General features: G+C 43.3%; 1 protein-coding gene and 1 long non-coding RNA gene across 6 annotated transcripts in view; both read left to right on the top strand.

Annotated features, from left to right (window-relative positions):
- Positions 1-430: 430 nt before the first annotated feature.
- The window catches only part of LOC148896268 (trafficking kinesin-binding protein 1-like), a 60,153-nt gene continuing 41,048 nt past the window's right edge, over positions 431-19,535 (top strand). For 2 of the 5 annotated variants that reach the window (XM_088997793.1, XM_088997794.1), the window contains exons 1-2: positions 10,913-11,316; positions 13,548-13,742. In XM_088997793.1, the coding sequence (XP_088853919.1) occupies positions 11,313-11,316; positions 13,548-13,742 (199 nt within the window). In that variant the 5' untranslated portion in view covers positions 10,913-11,312. Of the gene's footprint in view, positions 667-10,912; positions 11,317-13,547; positions 13,743-19,535 lie in introns of those variants that run through there. The other 3 variants (XM_088997788.1, XM_088997786.1, XM_088997789.1) reach the window with 3 other exon arrangements.
- Positions 13,749-15,127, top strand: LOC148896269 (uncharacterized). The gene is made up of 2 exons (XR_016115180.1): positions 13,749-14,515; positions 14,764-15,127. It is a non-coding gene; the product is annotated as an uncharacterized LOC148896269 (long non-coding RNA).

Genomic DNA, 19,535 nt, shown 5'->3' with positions numbered 1-19,535 from the left:
TTCTGCTGATGTCTGCTGATTTGATCAGACGCTTTCACGCTTGATTTGATCTGCCACTTTCAAAGAAAATATTTCTCTCACACCATTCACATTTGTAAGACCTACCATTTACAGCAGTGCACTACAACACAAAAATTTACTGAAAACTGCTTGTTCACGATTTTCCCGGAAGTCACAATCGCCGTTGCTTAACACATTTTCGTATGAAGCTTCCATATTTTAATACGGAATTCTTGATAAACCTGACATTTGAACTGACAGTCAGTATTAGGCTGACTTTTGTACCACTACACTTGAGCGCATTGGTCGACGAATTGCGATTATTACACTGTTGTATGTAAAACATTTTATTATGAAAACACCAAAAAGAAAGTTCATGTCAACACCTAAAATTTGACGCATTCGCTGCTCTGTCCTCCAGGGGCTTTGTTTCCGTTTAACGTTTTACAGTACAAACTGAGCGGGACAAAGTCGACATAAATTTAACGACAGCAAAAGAAATTAACTGTTGTAATGAACTACTCGTGGATGTTGTTAATTGGAGAACCCACTCAAATTAAAGCTAATGTCATAATCCCAGCACTTTTCTGTGCTGTTTCATCAATCGCATTTTAATAGGGGTTTAATACGTCGTTCTTTCTGTGTGCTGTTTTCCAAACTCGGCAGGTAAGACTTCGCGTGTGTGTCCGGGTCTGTGTGGGAACGTTTTTCTTATAAAGTTTGTTTATAATTCGCAAAATGCCACATTTGATCCCCTGAGAGTGAGTGCGATAACGGCAATTTACAGGCCAATTCATGGAATGACTGGTTTTAATTGCATTTTTCACGGTTAAAAACAACTCCACACTGTGGCATTTCTAAAGAATCACATCTAGCCCAAGTGAAACCTTTTGAACGGTGCTAAACAACAGTTTACACCTGAAGGGTTAACGTTTCAAGTGAGTAGTTGTATGAGTTTGTTGGACACCATATACAATTGCGTTGACGAAACAATTATACGATCAGCTTTTTTTCCAATTTAATTATATTTAAGATTCAACACCTGAATGAAATATCTATTAGGTGCACAAAGTTATATCCACATTGTCTGTACCTTTAAGGCAGGGGTTGGGAACCTATGGCTCGCGAGCCACCTATGGCTCTTTTGATGATTGCATATGGCTCGCCGATAAAACTAAATATATATGTTCATTTTTTTTCGCCGTTCATTTCCCGTTGGGGCTGCAGTTGGCGGAAAGCGCAATTTTGATTGGATGACACTGACCTAGAACTGCCGAAAGCGCCATTTTAATTGGATTATTGTGGCCGTCATGTTGAAAGAGGTAAACGCCCCTTTAAATGAGCCCAACTAGTGCACTTCAGCGTGAATGCACTGGAGCATTATAGGAGAGAAAATGTTCTGATTCTATTTTGCAATGAAACAATACAATCGATGAAACAGTCGAATGTCAGTGACATTTTAACAAGCCCCATGTTAACGTTAGCATCAACATACTTCTGCGAGAAGTAGATTGCAGATAGCAAGTGTGGAAGCTTATGAGCCGTGTGCAGGCTAGCTAGCAGTAACTTCGCCTCTGGACCGGCTAATTGAATTTTATTCAGATCGTTTGCCTGGATTTTTACCAATCACGAGGAACGGAAAACAATTCATGTTAACGGTGAGTACTATCACAAAGTTATTTTAAATAATACATTCTGATATTTTGATGAAAAGTGGCCGCGCGCGTGTGTGTATGTGTGCGCGCACGCGAGCATTTGTATGTGCGCGCGCGTGCGTGTGGCTCTCACTGAAAAACATTTCTAAATATTTTACTTTTATGGCTCTCTTAGTCAAAAAGGTTCCCGACCCCTGCTTTAAGGTAATAAATGACCTCAGCAATTATACAATGGTGAGATTGTCTTGAACCTCCCTGAAGCTAAATGAGGCTTCCGTATATTTGCTGTCAATTTCACATGATCCATGAAACATCTGCTCACAATCATCTCAGTTTTGGGTGGCAATAAGACTACCAGAAAGCAAATATCTTGCTGGTCAAGGACCAGCTGCCCTGTATTTAGGACCATGACACCAATAAGACATCTCATTGATTCGTAGATAATATGTTACAACACAATCATATAACTGACCAACCACATAAAGAAGGGTTCGACTGAGCACATAATGATGGTTTGTGTTTAAAAAGACAACATGAAATTGATTCCTACTGGTAATGCTTTATCATGCACTTGGAACTATTGGTAATCCATACTATCCAAAATGGTCTCAATTGTACCATAACATTTGTTCTGCTTGAACAAGGAATCAAGGCTCCATTTGCTGAATTTTGTTTAGAAGTTTTGTCTGACTGGACACGTGCCATTCTGGATGGTTACAAATAAGTCAATCTGCTCTGTATATTTTTTTTATTATCAACTATCTTTTTATGAAGTCCATGTGGATACATGTATTTCAATTCTGCTGTCCTTTTGATTCTAAAAATAGGGTAATTCAATCTACTTCAAGATAATTTTAATTGTTACGGTTTTATAATTCCTCAATAATTTCACTGATATCACAAGTCATGTGGTCCGAACTATGGGTATAAATGATCACATGTGATCTTTTTATTTCTTTTGCACATGCATCTTTTTGGAATGTGGAAGGAAACCGGAGTAATCTTGAACATTGATTATGTCAAATGTAATCTCATCTCATTCTTGATATCACTTATCCTCATTTGGGTCGTGGGTGTGCTTGAGCCTAGTACAGCTGACGGTGGGTATAGACGGAGTACACACTTAGTTGATCACCTGCCATTTTCGAATGAAAGTACACAATCTACGGTACTACTGTTGAATATGCGGATGGTGGGGGAAAAGCAATTTACCCATCCACCTAACATGCAGAGTACAGACTGATTGGTGATCAGGTTTCTGTATGAAGCTTCAAAACATGCATGAATTAAATGTCTGTGATGAAACATCTGGCCCACCAGCCAATTATCAGTGTCAAAAAGTAGTTAACGCTGGCTGTCTAGATCTGGTGTCAAATTTTTACCTGTAATGTCTGATGTCGCGGCCAAAATATACGGATCTCAAGAGAGAATGGAATATTTGGGTACTGAGAATAAATTCCCTGATTTGCGAAATAATGTAAACAAGTATAGTTTTGCTTTTTTGAATGTTGCTGTGCCGATGACCATTTTGTGTTTGGGAGCTTTTTACCGAGCATCTTCATCTTTATTAAATTCATGGAGTTGCTTGTTCTGTAGTACAAGGGGACATAAGCCAGTGTCTTCTTGTGTCGGTCCCAAGTCCGGATAAATACAGAGGGTTGTGTCCGGAAGGTCATCCGTCGTAAAAAAAAATGCCAAAACAAATATGCGAATCAAAGCTCTGAAGTTGGAGGACACTGATTGGCTGTTGTGTAAAAAGGATATCACATGCTAAACTTGGCTTTACATGCAGTACAGACTTGAAAGGGTTAATCCGATCAGCCGGTGAGTGGGTGTGGCTGTGGAGTTAAATGCTGTCTGAACCAGGTGGCTCTTGTTAGCCAAGGGAGACACGCCGCCGGTGAGTCCACATGTTGCATTTCCACGTTCTACCTTTCTGTTGATTTAAACTAAAATAATGTCAAAGTAGTGATTGAAATGATTGGGGGGCAGGCGTGGGCCTGGGTCGCCGTTGTTCGACCGGTTGCCCGGCCTTACCCCGCTTTCAGCGCCGACGCGTGGCCCGACCCCGCACGGTCTGTAGTGTCGACGCGCTCGAACCGCCACCTCGCCCCGAAGCAGAAAGAACTGTCACAAGGAGGCGCTGGCCCTGGGCCGGCCGCCGCGATTCCGCCGTCGCGATGCTGCTGACGTCATGCTGCCTCCCCCCGTTCTCGTTGCGCCGGTCCTGCGCGCTCGAGCGCCGACGGCCACCCACCTTGGCGGGTCCTAGTCCTGGCCGGTGGACACTCCTCCTTCCGGTGCCATCACATGGTTGATTGCTGTGCGAGAGTGAGATGCTGGCTGGCTGGCCAAAATTGTCGTACGCGTTGCCGGGCTGCTATCGCGTTGCGGTGCCAGGCATACACTATAATTAAAATTTAAAAAAACAGGGTCTGGCGGTTGTCGTCGCAAGTACGGGTAGTCGTAAGTCGTGCCGGTCGTAAGTTGGATGTTACCTGTATATTATACTGTATTACTGTACCTTGCTGTTTACTAGTATTGGTTCTCATCTCATCTCATTTTCCGTACCGCTTATTCCTCATTAGGGTCGCGGGGGTTGCTGGAGCCTATCTCAGCTATCTTCGGGCACGAGGCGGGGGACACCCTGAATTGGTTGCCAGCCAATCGCAGGGCACACAAAGACATACAACAGTCACTCTCACACTCACACCTAGGGACAATTTGGAGTGGTCAATCTGCCTGCCATGCATGTTTTTGGAGTGTGGGAGGAAACCGGAGGACCCGGAGAAAACCCACGCGGGTCCGGGGAGAACATGCAAACTCCACACAGGGAGGCCGGACAGGGACGCGAACCGGCGACCTCTGCACTGTGAAGCCGGTGTGTTAACCACTCGACTACCGGGCCACCCACTAGTATTGGTTGTTAGTTTTAAATGTGTGTGTTGTGTTGTATTATGTTTTGGTATGTGTGCGTGCAAGAGCCTACAAGAGTGTGCATGTGTGTCAATCAATTGTCCCCGGGATAGCTCAATGCCGAGTGGCAGAATAACTCCCTGGCCAAAGGGTTTACTTAGATATTCTCTCTCTTGACCTTCGCTATTGAAGGACATTTGGAGTGAGCAATTGAGTTAGCAGCCTTTTGCAACTTTTCACAGCAGAAACATGACATCAATGATACAGTATGTTTAGCAGTTAGTTATGATTCCTCTCCAACTTTGATGTGAACTCTTTTGTTCATATATTAACCACAAAATGCTAACTACTTCTTCCTACGACTTTTTAATCACTGGAATTATTCGCTTGATGAGTCGTGTTTCTGTTCATGGCACAGACACGGTTTGTCACTGCGAGGGATACTGTATGGCCAATTTTGGCCACATGTTTGAAATTATTTTTCAGAGATTTATCTACCAAAGGTAAAGGTCATATTCACTTATGTGCAGTAAGATACAATATGTAAATATACGGCCATTTCATTTTCGAGCTGTACCATTTTTTTCTCCCCCTTGACCTGTTTAGGGTCACAAGGACCTGGAGGCTATTCCTACTGACAGTCAATCACAGGGCAAATGCCCTACTGCATCGAGTGTATTCACACCATCACTGTGTGGCAACTGAATCCTCACTGCCCTTAAGTGGCTTTATGGGTGTGCATTGATAGCTATTGTGAAGCCACTTGACCATTTTTGCATTATGATCTTAAATGAAAATTAACTCCCACTTTCTCTCCCCTCTGTTGTTCCTTCTGTTTCAGGTTTACACGCAATGACCTTGGTGATTTTGTATCTCCAGTCATGGTTGTGTGGTCTCCTGCACTACTTTTATTGTTAAGTCAGACTAAATCTAGGTTAGCTTTTCAAGCGGCTTTCAAAACCCTCTTAAAGTCCATTCGGTTTCATCAGTTCATTATTGAAGCTACACATCAAAGTTATTTGAGTGTTTATCAGCACACAGCCTGTAATTCTCTGTCTTTGGAAGCTTAGAAGCAGATACTGTGAGAAAGTGTCCCTCCGGAGGCCCGTGTTGTTACGTCACATCATGTTTGTAAACACATTCTAGGGGACCTTAGCCTTTGTTACTCCCGTTTCAACAGTGCTTGTCGCATGACACTGTAATGGATATTGATTCTCAGCTGAACTTCAAAACAAATAAAATAAATGATGTCTGTTATCGCAGTCCTGGTGGAGCATGGAGGGGACAATACAAGCACTTTAACAGAATTGAATCTAAATATAGCTAATCAGAAATGTGGACTGTGAAGGATTGTTTCTGCACAGAACTTACAAGATAAGCCCCTCCCAATGCACCACTCTTGACCATGAAGTCAGTTCCTCTTATTATTTCATTAAAAAAAAAAACACACTGCTTTGGTACCTTGCTTTCCACATCACAGTAGGGGCAAACGTTGAAACATTTGCTGCTTGCTATTAAGGTTTGGAGTGGATCTCATAGAGTAATTTGCTCCAGACACGGGTCACACCTTCATAAATGTTCAATGTGTGCAATGTTTTGAGACTGAGGTCGCAATCGATTCTTTGTTACGGTGCATTCAGAACAAAATCCTCCAAATGTAGTGCATCACAAAGAAATGCAGAACAAGATGATAGCTGTGTCCGGCACCGACATGTCTGGACATTAGGGATATATATATATATATATATATATATATATATATATATATATATATATATATATATATATATATATATATATATATATATATATATATATATATATATATATAAATCTTCGTCTCACCCACCATGGGTGGTGTCTGTCTCCCATTTCAGCTCGGGTCCTCTACCAGAGGCCAGGAAGCTTGAGGGTTCTGCGCAGTATCCGTGCTGTTCCCAGCACTGCGCTTTTCTGGACCGAGATATCCGATGTTGTTCCCGGGATCTGTTGCAACCACTCGTCGAGTTTGGGGGTCACTGCCCCGAGTGCTCCGACCACCACAGGCACGACTGTCACCTTTACCGTCCAGGCTCTCTCCAGCTCCTCTCTGAGCCCTTGGTATTTCTCGATTTTCTCATGTTCCTTCTTTCTGATGTTTCCATCACTCGGGACCTCTACATCCACGACAACGGCTTTCCTTTCCCCTTTATCTATGACCACGATATCTGGTTGGTTGGCCATTACCATCTTGTCAGTCTGTATCTGGAAGTCCCACAGTATCTTTGCTCGGTCATTCTCCACCACCTTGGGAGGTGTTTCCCATTTTGACCTTGGGGTTTCCAGTCCATGCTCCGCACAGATGTTTCAGTAGACTATGCCGGCCACCTGGTTTTATGGCGCTCCATGTAGGCTTTCCCTGCCAGCATCTCACACCCTGCAGTTATGTGTTGGATTGTCTAGGTCCCTCTTTGCACAACCTACACCTTGGGTCTTGTCTGGTGTGGTATATCCCTGCCTTGATGGCTCTGGTGTTCAGGGCCTGCTCTTGGGCAGCCAGGATGAGTGTCTCTGTGCTGCCCTTTAGGCCAGCCCTCTCTAGCCACTGATAGGACTTCTTGAGATCAGCCACTTCTGCTATGGTTCGGTGGTACATCCCGTGTAGGGGCTTTTCCTCCCATGATTGTCCCTCATCCAGCACCTCAACCTCTGTTCCCCATTTTCTGAGACATTCTCTGAGAACATCATCCGTTGGAGCCTTCTCTTTAATGTATTCATGGAGCTTGGATGTTTCATCCTGGACAGTGGCTCTCACACTCACTAGTCCCCGGCCTCCTTCCTTACGGCTTGTGTACAGTCTCAGGGTGCTGGACTTGGGATGGAACCTTCCATGCATAGTGAGGAGTTTTCGGGTCTTAACATCCATGGTTTGGATCTCTTCCTTTGGCCATCTTATTATTCCTGCAGGGTATCTGATCACTGGCAGGGCATAGCTGTTTATTGCCCGGGTCTTGTTCTTGCCATTGAGCTGGCTTCTGAGGACTTGCCTCACCCGCTGGAGGTATTTGGTCGTAGCCGCTTTCCTTGTTGCTAGTTCGAGGTTGCCATTGGCCTGTGATATACCTAGGTACTTGTAGCTGTTTTCAATGTCTGCTATTGTTCCTTCAGGGAGTGAGACCCCTTCAGTGTGGACTACCTTGCCCCTCTTAGTCACCATCCAACTACATTTCTCCAGCCCTAATGACATTCCGATATCACTGCTGTAGATCCTGGTTGTGTGGATTAGGGAGTCTACGTCCCTTTCGCTCTTAGCATACAGCTTTATGTCATCCATGTAGAGGAGGTGACTGATCGTAGCTCCATTTCTGAGGTGGTATCCATAGCCTGTCTTGGCGATTATCTGGCTGAGGGGGTTCAGTCCTATACAGAACAGCAGCGGGGAGAGTGCATCACCTTGGTATATGCCACATTTGATGGACACTTGCGTTAGTGGCTTGCCATTGGCTTCACATGTGGTTTTCCACATCCTCATCGAGTTTGCAACGAAGGCTCTCAGGGTCCTGTTGACCTTATACAACGCCAAGCATTCAGTGATCCATGTGTGTGGCATCGAGTCATATGCTTTCTTGTAATCAATCCAGGCTGTGCACAGGTTGGTATGTCGGGACCTGCAGTCTTGTGCGACTGTTCTGTCAACCAGCAGCTGATGTTTGGCACCTCTCGTATCTCTACTAATGCCTTTCTGTGCTTTGCTCATGTATTGATCCATGTGTCCACTTATCTTAGCCGCAATGATGCCTGACATGAGCTTTCATGTTGTGGAGAGACAGGTTATTGGCCGATAGTTGGAAGGAACTGCACCCTTTGAGGAATCATTCATGATCAGGATTGTTCGCCCTTCGGTTAGCCATCCTGGGTGAGTCCCATCCATCAGCAACTGGTTCATTTGTGCTGCTAGGCGCTCGTGGAGAGCTGTGAGTTTCTTTAGCCAGTAGGTGTGGACCATATCCGGGTCTGGTGCCGTCCAGTTTTTCATACCTGAGACTCTTCTTGTATATCTGCCGCTGTGATGGTAACTGGGTTCTGTTCAGGGAGGTTGCTGTGCTCCTCTTTTAGAGTCACTGCTGTTATGTGCGACCTCCTTCTCTCATATGCCTTTCCAGTATCTTTCAGTTTCCAGCCTTGGAGGGTCTGCTCTGCTGTTAGAACCCTGCCACTGAGCATACACTTTCGCAGGTTGTGTTGTGAACAGCCTGTGTTTATTCTTCTGGCCTCATTCTCTTTCGTGTACCCCTTTAGGCGACTGGACAAGGCCTGGAGCCTTTGTTTGGGAGTTTCGAGTGCTTCAGGTATGGTTATCTACATGTACCTCTTGGGTATTGGCCTTTTATTCACACCTTTCTGGGTCTCCTTCAATTGACTCACATCTTTCCGAGCTGCCTTGATCTTAGCCTCCAACCGTCTTTTCCATGGTGGGTAATGAATCTCATGGCTCTCATGGTTGCTCTTGTAGCCAAGCATCTCTAGGATCACTGACGCTGAGGCGTATATCAGCTCATTGGTTTCCGTGATCGTTCCGGTCGGGATCGTTCTCAGTGCTGCATTCACAGTTTCCATGAGACTTTCAGGTGGTACTTCACAGAGCCGTTGTAATCGGTTTCTTAGTTGCCCAGTTTTCATTCTTGCCATGATCTTATCTCTCAGGTCAGTTGCTGCCTCCCTCAGCATTTCATTCATTGGGGCTGGCTTCCCAATCTCATCATTCATTGGGGCTTGCCTCCCAATCTCTGTTTGAACCTCTTCCTCTGATGTGGCAGCCCTTCACCTCGGAATTTGTGTTGTACCTCATCAATCTCAAGCAATTGATAGCAATTGCCGTTTGTGGATATTGGAACACTGAGCTACTAGTTGTTTCGTGGTCAACCGTGACTGTGGGTTTTGAAGTAACCATTCAGCCCCCATTCTCCGCATGTAACCCCTCTGACTACGGTTGCTTGAGTAGTAGCATTCCAACAGAGCCATGTTATCGCATCTCGTCCATCTCCGCTTTGTTCCAGTAGCCCATTTTTCATCAAGGTGCTCTGGTTCCCCAGCACCTGACGCAGACCTTGTTTGGCTGGGCGACGTCTGAGCCGGCATGTCATTCCATTTATTGTCTCTCATTATTGTATGAGCTAGGCATTAGCATGAAGGGTCTTGCCCAAGGACCCACACAGCCGCATATATATATATATATATATATATATATATATATATATATATATATATATATATATATATATATATATATATATATATATATCGGCCCTATATATATATATAGGGCCGATACTACCAGTAAGACTTTAGTTCGCTGAAGAAGCATCTTGGATAAGAAGCGAAACGTCCGACACCTTCAAAAAAGTACAGATGACGGCTGAAGAAACCTTCTCAGCGATGGACCACTCCTGTACGACTGAGAGCTTACACAGACGTAACAAGATGATAGTTATTTTTGGTGAGCATTACAGTCACCAAAGTAACTATCATCCAAGTTATCACTTGGATATTTTTACACAGTGAATGACAGATTGTTTCTTTTCTGCCATTTTTTGTTTTGAGATGTTCTTTGACCCGAATCGTAATTTATTTGCACAATCTAAATGCTATATTATATGTGGATAAAATTAGATCCAATTACTACTTCAAGCAGTTCTAGTTTTACAATTGCAGTACAGTACTGTACTGGGAAAACTAATCTCAGGTTTCCCCTACGGCTGTCCTTGACTAGTGTAAATCATTGCGTTGCATGAATGTAACAAAGGGCAGTGCTACCATCTACTGGAATTTTAGCAAGCTTAACTTGTCTGGAGAAAACCCCTAACCTGACCCCACATACAGTGGGGCCTTGGTTTACGAACGCCTCGCCTTACGAACTTTTCGATTTTCGAACGTTAAATTTATGAAAATTAAATCTTGGATTACTTTTCGCGATACACACCCCCCACCGCGGCTGGCGGAGTAATCTTCCGGGGAAGAACACCAAAGCACATGACTGAACAGCCCCCCAGCCGGCCTGCCTTTCGACACCCCCTTTCTCTGAATGCGTACATCGATCCAGAGCTAGGGAGAGGGGGAGAGAGAGAGAGAGAGAGAGAGAGAGAGAGAGAGAGAGAGAGAGAGAGAGAGAGAGAGAGAGAGAGAGAGAGAGAGAGAGAGAGAGAGAGAGAGAGAGAGAGAGAGAGAGAGAGAGAGAGAGAGAGAGAGAGAGAGAGAGAGAGAGAGAGAGAGAGAGAGAGAGAGAGAGGTCGATCACCTCCAAGGAGTTTTTTTACAGATTTTTTTGGGACCAAAAAAGATACCACAGGCTTGTGTCGAGTAGAAGAAGGAGATCATTGAGAAACACGAACGACGTGTGCGTTTGTCTGATTTAGACGCTTAGCGGATATGCTAAATCCATTTCAATGTGTATTATTGTGTTCAGAAAAGGATTGGCATGATGTTACCCTTCGATCCTTGAAAGCAGCATGGAAGAATTTGAAAAATGGAAGCCTGTTTAGTTTTGCTCCCTTCTTCACTCCTCCCTCTCTAACTTCCTCAGAGTCTGACTCTTCCAAGCAGTACTGTTCTGCCTTTTTTTGCCCCCTCTGCCTTGCCCTTCCCGTCTCACCCTCCCAATTTTCTTTCTCTCTCTTCTCTTGCTGTGGAGTCCTTTCTCTGTCGCTACTTGTGGAAAATGTAATAGGTCAAGGGCTCAAGGTTTTCGTTCAGGCTTAAGGCAACATGAGTGAGTACATTGCTGTCTTTGTGCTGTTTGAATGTCTGTGTTGTAATCTACATGTTTGACAGTTACCCATTTTCTTTCTATTGTTGTCACTCAGGTTTTCTCTGTCTCATCCTGTCGTCTGTAGCTGTGACAGTCACCTTGTTTACTCTTGTTCGTCTCAAAAACCTTTGTGTTGACATGGTTGTTTGAGTGCTAGTTTTGATACTGAAAGGTGTTTTGTTCTTCAACCAACTTTTCCAAAGGTCCATAACATTTTCAAGTTCATCAACAGTCATGAATGTACTAAACATGTGGGCAGCCATGTTGGACAGGAATTGTACTGTTCAAACGGTTTAAATTTAGCCCATACTGTTCGATAAAATCTAATCCACTGACATTACATTACAGCGGGTGTTGAATCCAATCCATTTTTTCAACTCTTTTTACTGACCAGTCTCTGTTCACAATGACACTGCAACAAAAAACATTTGTTTTTTTTGATGAAAGACATTCAGTTTGCTGCTCAATTGTATTGGTATAGTCTCCAATGTTTACATCCCAAAATGTTTCCCTCTAACTTATTTCTGTAGTCCTACTAAGTATTGCAACACATGGCACTCTCATACTGTATGTTGCAGTGTTTGTTTATTGCTCTGAACGGCACCGTGACAGTGGACTATTCTTGCATTTGAACTTGAACTTGTCTTGTGAACTTGCAGCTGCAAATTGCTACTCAGGCGATATTACCCTATAAGGTTGTCTTTTTTTTGCACATAGAGTACTTTCATTTAAACTAAAACCTCTCAACATGACGTTCTTTAGATCATAAATCCAATTTATTTGCCTGTTTTTAAGGAGCCTTTGCACAAAGTCGAAAGTGGAAGTATACATGCATGGCAATTATAATCTCAATTTATAGTGCTCAAAGTGTTTAAAATATGTTGGTTACCAACATGGGTAGTTGAGTTCACTTGAGTACATGAGTTAGACACAGAGTGAACCCTTCAGGTTCCTCCCTGATTGCTTAGAGTGCTAGGCAACTTCAGAATTATCTTTGATAAAATATTATAAACCCCTCACACCTACAGTGTAACATTAAAGTGAAAAATCCTTAACTACAATCCTGCGGTAAAGGGGGATACAATACGTGTGACACACGTGTGTAAGTAATGTAACTATTCAGTGTACAGTATCTTGAATTCTCCATCAAACCACAAGTTATTTAAAATGTTTTAGAGTTTTGTTTCTGGGCCATTGCTTTGGATTGGATTTGCCTTTATTAGTCTCGCAGTGGAGAAATTTACTTTTCACAGCAGCACAGTGATGAAAGGACTTTGTAACTTCGATCAATATTTTGTGGTAAAATCTTATTGTTTGTATCTACTGAATGATTCAGCTGGTCTGTGCATGTTTGTATGTTTAACGCAGTGAGGCTTTCAGTCCAATTGAGCAATTTGTGTGAGACATTGTTAGATAGTACAGCATGCACAGACATAATTGAGGACACCATATCGGGAAGAAAAGGACAAACGCAGTGGGATAACCAAAACTATTTTTATTACTAATTTGTGGACAGATGCATGTACTGTACTGTAGTGTAACTCAGACTTCAGTCTGACTCCCTTTTTCCACTGCATCAGACAAGACTGGATGATTTGAAATGAAGGGCACAGAAGCCCAAAATAAAAATACAAACTTACATATTATATTTAATACTCCTTAAAATAGATAATGTACCCCATGTGCCAGAAAACCCACCCATCCATTTTCTGAAATGACTATCCTCACATAATTCAGATAAATAAAAGAACACATCTCTTAGGTTGCTATGTTATTAAGAAACTTAGACTAACTTAAAAGTAAACATGACCTAAGAATGGTAATGTTTCTGAGAAAGAACACATTCAAAGAATGAAATAACGTACTGTACTTAATTGTGTAATGTTTTTTTGATAATTTTTCTGGATAATATTAGTGCAGCGTGTACTACCGAAGACACGTTCCTTGTGGGTTCTACATACTTGGCTAATAAAGATGATTCAGATTCTGATTAAAATGCATTCACTTCATGCAAACATGATCCTGTTTTACCACAAGATGGCGTACTGTGCTTCCTTTTGTGAAGTTACAAAATTATATCATTCCATTCGAATACTGTAGTAAGTCAGTTAACCATACTTTTACAGTATACACATCGACAATGTCTGTTTTTTAACCTAACACAAATAATGAATCCCCATGTGTTTTTTCAGATGTCTGTAACAATACTGACTTGCCGGAACTTGAGATTATTAGCCTTTTGGAGGAGCAGCTGCCTGTCTATAAACTGAGGGCCGAAACGATCTTTGGCTACGAGCAAGATGACTGGCTGCACACGCCGCTGGTGGACCCTAACTTCTCCCTCGACCTTACTGTGGAACAGATAGAGGAGACACTCAAATACTTTTGTAAGTGCTTCTTTTTTCAGGTGTATTCAGTGATATTTATATATATATTCTTTACTCTCTCTTTCTCAACAAAAAAATATGAAGTTGTACAGTCAACTGCTCAGCCACCAAAACAATACCTCTCACTGACACTGTTCCCCTCTGTCACGCTCGGCACGGCTCGGCCCCTGACTGTGTGTGTCTATTGTCTCTCGCTGTCTATCTGTGCTATCTGCTTGTGGCGTCACCGGTGCGCACGTCGTCCTTGATGTCTTTCAAGCCCTTTGATCTCCTTGATGTGCGTCTCAGCCTGACGCATTTCCCACGCATGAAAATTGGTATAAAAGTAGCCGTCGCGGGACAGAGAATCAGAATCACACGGACTGCCAAGGAATCACAGAGACTTGCAGAGACCCGCACAGGCACGGCCCTGCCCCCACCGTGAAACCTGCCGCACCTGGATGGCCAACACCGTCCAATTCACCTGGCAACTCTGCAACTAGCTGCATCGTTTATGTCCAAGATCGGACATCGTATATGTCCATGATCGGACATCGACGGACATCGCTGATGTGCACAATCGGACTTCGGGAAGACGCTTCATGGCCGACTCGGCCGCCGACGTCAGCGCTCTTCCTCAGTGTCCTGCAGAGCGCCATGGCAGCGCAATCAACGTCACCGTCACCGATGACCCGCCTGTCCGTGCCCGGCAGCACGACCAACCCCACGCTCCTTCGTCCTCACAATCACTCATCGATTTCCGACTTGACCGACCCCAGCCGAACGACTCCACGGTAAGACCTTCCGGAATCGACTCGACGGCCACGAGGAAAGTTTCCATCGATCGACTCAAACTGGCAATTGTAGAGCACTCTTTGCCATGCTCCCGTACAACGACTTCAGCCACCACTAAAACTTCCTCGGCCACCTCCCCACCGACGCGCGCCGTGCCGCGTGATCGACTGTTATCGTGTCCTTGTCACCAAATGACGTTTCTTGTCATTGTTCTTTATTTTTCCTTCATCGCTTTCACCGACTTCAGATCCAGGAGGGGAGCCCTGTGGCGTCACCGGTGTGCACCGCGTCCTTGATGTCTTTCAAGCCCTTTGATCTCCTTGATGTGCGTCTCAGCCTGACGCATTTCCCACGCATGAAAATGGGTATAAAAGTAGCCGTTGCGGGACAGTGAGAATCAGAATCACACGGACTTCCAAGGAATCACAGAGACTTGCAGAGACCCGCACAGGCACGCCCGGCCAACGCCGGGCGTCTGACGGAAGTCTCAGCACCGAAGCAAGACTTGCTCGACTCCACGCCACGATCAAGCTCTGGGATACATCTACGTGTCACTTGCCTGGGAGATCTGACAACGAACCTACTTACGATTAAACATTTCTCTAAACAACTCTTTATGCTTTCTGTCTCGCTCTCGCTGTCCTCTCTATGCATTTATAAAGTCATACTCTTTTACTAGGCATGCCTGATTGGTCTTATCAGCGTCTAACCTGTTGTCTGTGCAATGTGTGCCGAATCAGAATGACCTTTAGCGCTGATAACCATAGTACGATTGCAATTTATATTACACATGATCGTGCAGAGAGCATAGGTTTAATTCCAGGCACCATGCTTCCTCTATGCCTGGGTTTTCTCAAGGTACTCTGCTTTCTTCCCATCCATCCTTTTTTTTTATTTATCCTCACAAGGCTTGCGGGGCATACTGGAGCCTATCCCAAGTGACACTTTGGGCAGTAGGAGGGGGACATTATTAGCTGGTTGCCTGTCAGTTGTGCACACCGTTGTGCACTCGGAGACAACAACCATTCACACTCAAAAGGACAATTTAGAGTGTTCATATTACCTAACATGCATTTTTTGGAATTGGAACCTGGAGAAAATAAATCACCGGGAGAACATGCATATCCCACACAGGAAGGCCGGAACCGGAAACAAACCCTGAACCTCTGCATATCAAGGCTGACATGCTAACCGGTTGACCACCAGGCAGCCGATGTCCTCTCACGTTCCAAAACACGCATAGAGGTTAATGGGACACTCTAAATTAGGGGTACCCAAACCTTTCAGACCACAGATTGACTTTTGGATCAAGCAACCACCCGCGATCAACCCGTTACCACACACGCATGCAATGATGAGCAACAGCCTGACACAGAGGCATGCGATGCACTTTTGCAGCGTGTTTACTATCGTAGCTCACACTTACCATTTTAAAATGATTCCCTCGGCCTTCTCAATTCCTCTTTTTTTTCCATGCCCTGCGTGAATTACACACGAAACAACCTCTGAATGACGATAATGATAAAATATTGCAACAACTCTGATCACAAACTGCAATTGCGAACGACTGAGGACTAAAAATTTCCAGTGATGCAGGTCACGCACCACCATAGGTTCAAGATTTACCTGCTTTATTTAATTTTTAAAATATTTTTGTGAACATGAGACTGACAGAATGATTAGGGTGCAGCACACTGTAACACAAATAATATATTCGTAACATGCACAAAGACACACTAATATTTTTTTTTCTTTCCTTCTCTACAACCCTCACAATTGACCAGTGTGCAATTGTTCAATCATGATCGACGTAATGAGCACCCCTCCTCTAAATTGTCCCTTAGTGTGATTTTGACCGTGAACGCCTGTTTTTCTGTGTGCCCCACAATTGGCTGCCGACCAGTTCAGGGTGTACCCACCCAACTGTCCAAACTGAGCTTGTATCGGCTGTGGATAATGGGTGGATAATTGGCAAAAAATGACCAAAATGTCTCTTTCAGTATTATATTTTATACAATTCACAAATGCACATCCAAATAATCATAAAAAGTATTTCCTTTTCTTCATATTTATGTTTTAGAACAGGGGTGTCAAAGTAATTTTTTGCTGCAGGCCACATTGTATTTATGGTTTCCTCTCGAGGGCCGTTATGAATTTGGGGAACCCATTACAATGTTTAAATCCCTTCAAATATTACATATAGGGCACACAGCAAATTAATGAATAACTCGTTTTCAAATCTGAAGTCAAGAATAATGACTTTTATTGTGGTTGACATCCAAAAATATGAAATTTTGGCTCAGATTTTAGCAATCATTATGGAATTTAACAAGTTTGATTTGCTTTCGCGGGCCGAAAAAAATGATGTGGCGGGCCGAATTTGGCCCGCGGGCCTTGACTTTGACACCTGTGTTTTAGAAGGACACATCAACTTGAACAGTGACTCTGGTTTAAATGTGCTTCTTTAATTAGCTCAGTTATTGTATAAATAGGATTTTCTCATCACAGTAACTCAATTTTTAAAAGTATCCGTTTCATCTTTAAACTCATGCACTGGACCTCTCCATTTGTTTCACCCTTTTCCTGTGCTGTTAACAAGCGGTTTCCATTATCCAGAAATATATCCTCTCAAAAATAATGCAAATTATACTGATAAGGATTTAAGGTCAGGTGTTTGTCTGTGCCACTAGGTCACAAGTTTCCAGGAAATAGTTTGTTTAATACAGCCACAAGCAAAGATAAGGTTAGGTTCACCTCTTGGTGAACAACTGCGTGAGAAAATAGTGGAACAGTTTGAGAATGCACTTGCAATTTGAGGATGCACTTGCAATTTAGTGTTCAATCAGCCTGCCATGCACATTTTTTGAATGTGGGAGGAAACCGAGAAGACCCGGAGAAAACCCACACAGGCCCGAGGAGAATGTGCAAACTTCACATAGGGTGGCTTGAACGCATGACCTCTGCACTCTGAAGTCGACATGCTCACCACTCGACGATTCGGCCGCCGACATTTCAAATTGTTTTGAAAAATTGTAGATGTTCATGATCCCGGGCCGCATTGGAAAATAACCATGAAGACTGCTATGAATGTTCAAGCAACATCTGTGATCGTATGGGACTTTGTTTGTGCCCACAGCATGGGGAATTTACACAACTGTGAAGGCTGAAAGGTACATGCACATAATAGAGAAACATGGTACCATTCTGCATGTGTCACAACTGCATGGCTTTGTCGTAAAAAAATGCAAGTATTAGACTGGCTCGCCGGCAATCCATAGCTGTCTACCATTGAAACCATGTGGCGCATTATGAAGCATAAAATATCGATGAAAAGGTTTCTTCAGCCGTCATCTGTACTTCTTTGTAGGTGTCGGACATTTCGCTACTTATCCAAGAAACGTCGTCAGCAAACTTAAGTCTTACTGATAGTTTAAGCCCTATATATATATATATATATATATATATATATATATATATCCCTACTCTCCAGACATGGCGGTGCCGGACTCTGCTATGATAGGTCCCTGCTCTCAGGTTGGGGGGAGCAGAGGACTACACCCTGCCACTCCACTGATTGTTCCTATTGATTCTGACGAACGACTGGCCTAAATGCCCCACTTCCACCCCACCATCACCTCATCAGTATTCCTAATCCTATTTTGCCTAAGTAGGCTGTTGTACGAACGATCCAAATTGAACCTCACCCCACCAAACCGGTTTAATGAAGGATTTAGTTGTTTTATGAAAATTGCTTCTTTTACTCCCCTTTCAAACCATCTATGTTCTTTCGCTAAGATTTTAACCTCATTGTCGTCAAATGAGTGGTTGCTAGCTTTTAGGTGCATATGTATTGCCGATTGAGACCGACTGCAATGTTGATAGTCTTTTTTTTGAGAATTTGTTTAGTCTCCCCAATGTACTGCTCTTTACAATTTTCATTCTTACAATGTATTGAATAAACTACATTACTTTGTTTTTCATTTGGCAGCCTATCTTTTGGATGCACTTGGATGTCTTTGATCCTCTCTACAAACCGAACTAAGATCTATCTAGCTCTATCGGAGCTTAGATCTATCTTAGCTCCGTTGGTTGGTAACACAGAATATCACGTAGAGAACACCACAGGGTTTGTAGAGAGGATCAAAGACCTCATATTGGAACCTGGGGAATCATTGGCATCTTACGATGTGACTTCTCTCTTTACATCTGTCCCAACCCCAGCAGCAGTTTCAGTGGTGAGGACGAGACTACTGGCGGATGTTTCTCTGCATGAAAGAACCAAACTTAAACCGGACCACATCTGCCAATTATTGGAAATCTGCCTTAATACGTATTTTCAATTTATGGAAAAATTTTACAAACAAATTCATGGTTGTACTATGGGCTCACCAGTTTCACCCATAGTGGCTAATCTGTACATGGAAGAGATGGAGAAACAGGCCCACACATCCTTCCCGGGGACAAAACCTAGACACTGGTTTAGATATGTGGACAATACTCTTGTCATAATTAAAAAACAAGAAATTCAATCCTTCACAGATCAACTCAACTCGGTAGACATCAACATTAAATTTGCTCGTAAGGACATTAAAGAGAACCAACTAGCCTTTTTGGATTGTAAAGTAATTATAAAAGAGGACAGAGCGCTAAAAACAGAAGTCTTTAGGAAGGCTACGCACACTGACCAATACTTACTTTTCGATTCTAACCACCCTTTACAACACAAATTAGGAGTTATCAGAACCCCCCAGCATAGGGCTAAACTAATACCAACAAGCGTTGAACGTAGAGAAAAGGAGTCAAAACATATCAGGAGAGCACTCACAAACTGTGGCTACCCTCAGTGGTCATTTAACAAATGTCAGAAAGAAAGAATAGGGAATTACCCAAAAATTCTGAAGACACAAAAAGAAGAGGAGTAGCAGTACCTTACATTGCAGGAGTTTCTGAAAAACTACAAATAGTCCTTTGGCAACACAAAATTCCTACTTATTCCAAACCGATAAACACTTTAAGGCA

Source organism: Hippocampus bargibanti, linkage group LG06 (genome assembly GCF_051943395.1).
Source record: "Hippocampus bargibanti isolate YZ-2025 linkage group LG06, ASM5194339v1, whole genome shotgun sequence".
Taxonomy (NCBI): domain Eukaryota; kingdom Metazoa; phylum Chordata; class Actinopteri; order Syngnathiformes; family Syngnathidae; genus Hippocampus; species Hippocampus bargibanti.
Note: the sequence above shows the minus strand (reverse complement) of the source record. Positions and strands in the feature narration are given on the sequence as shown.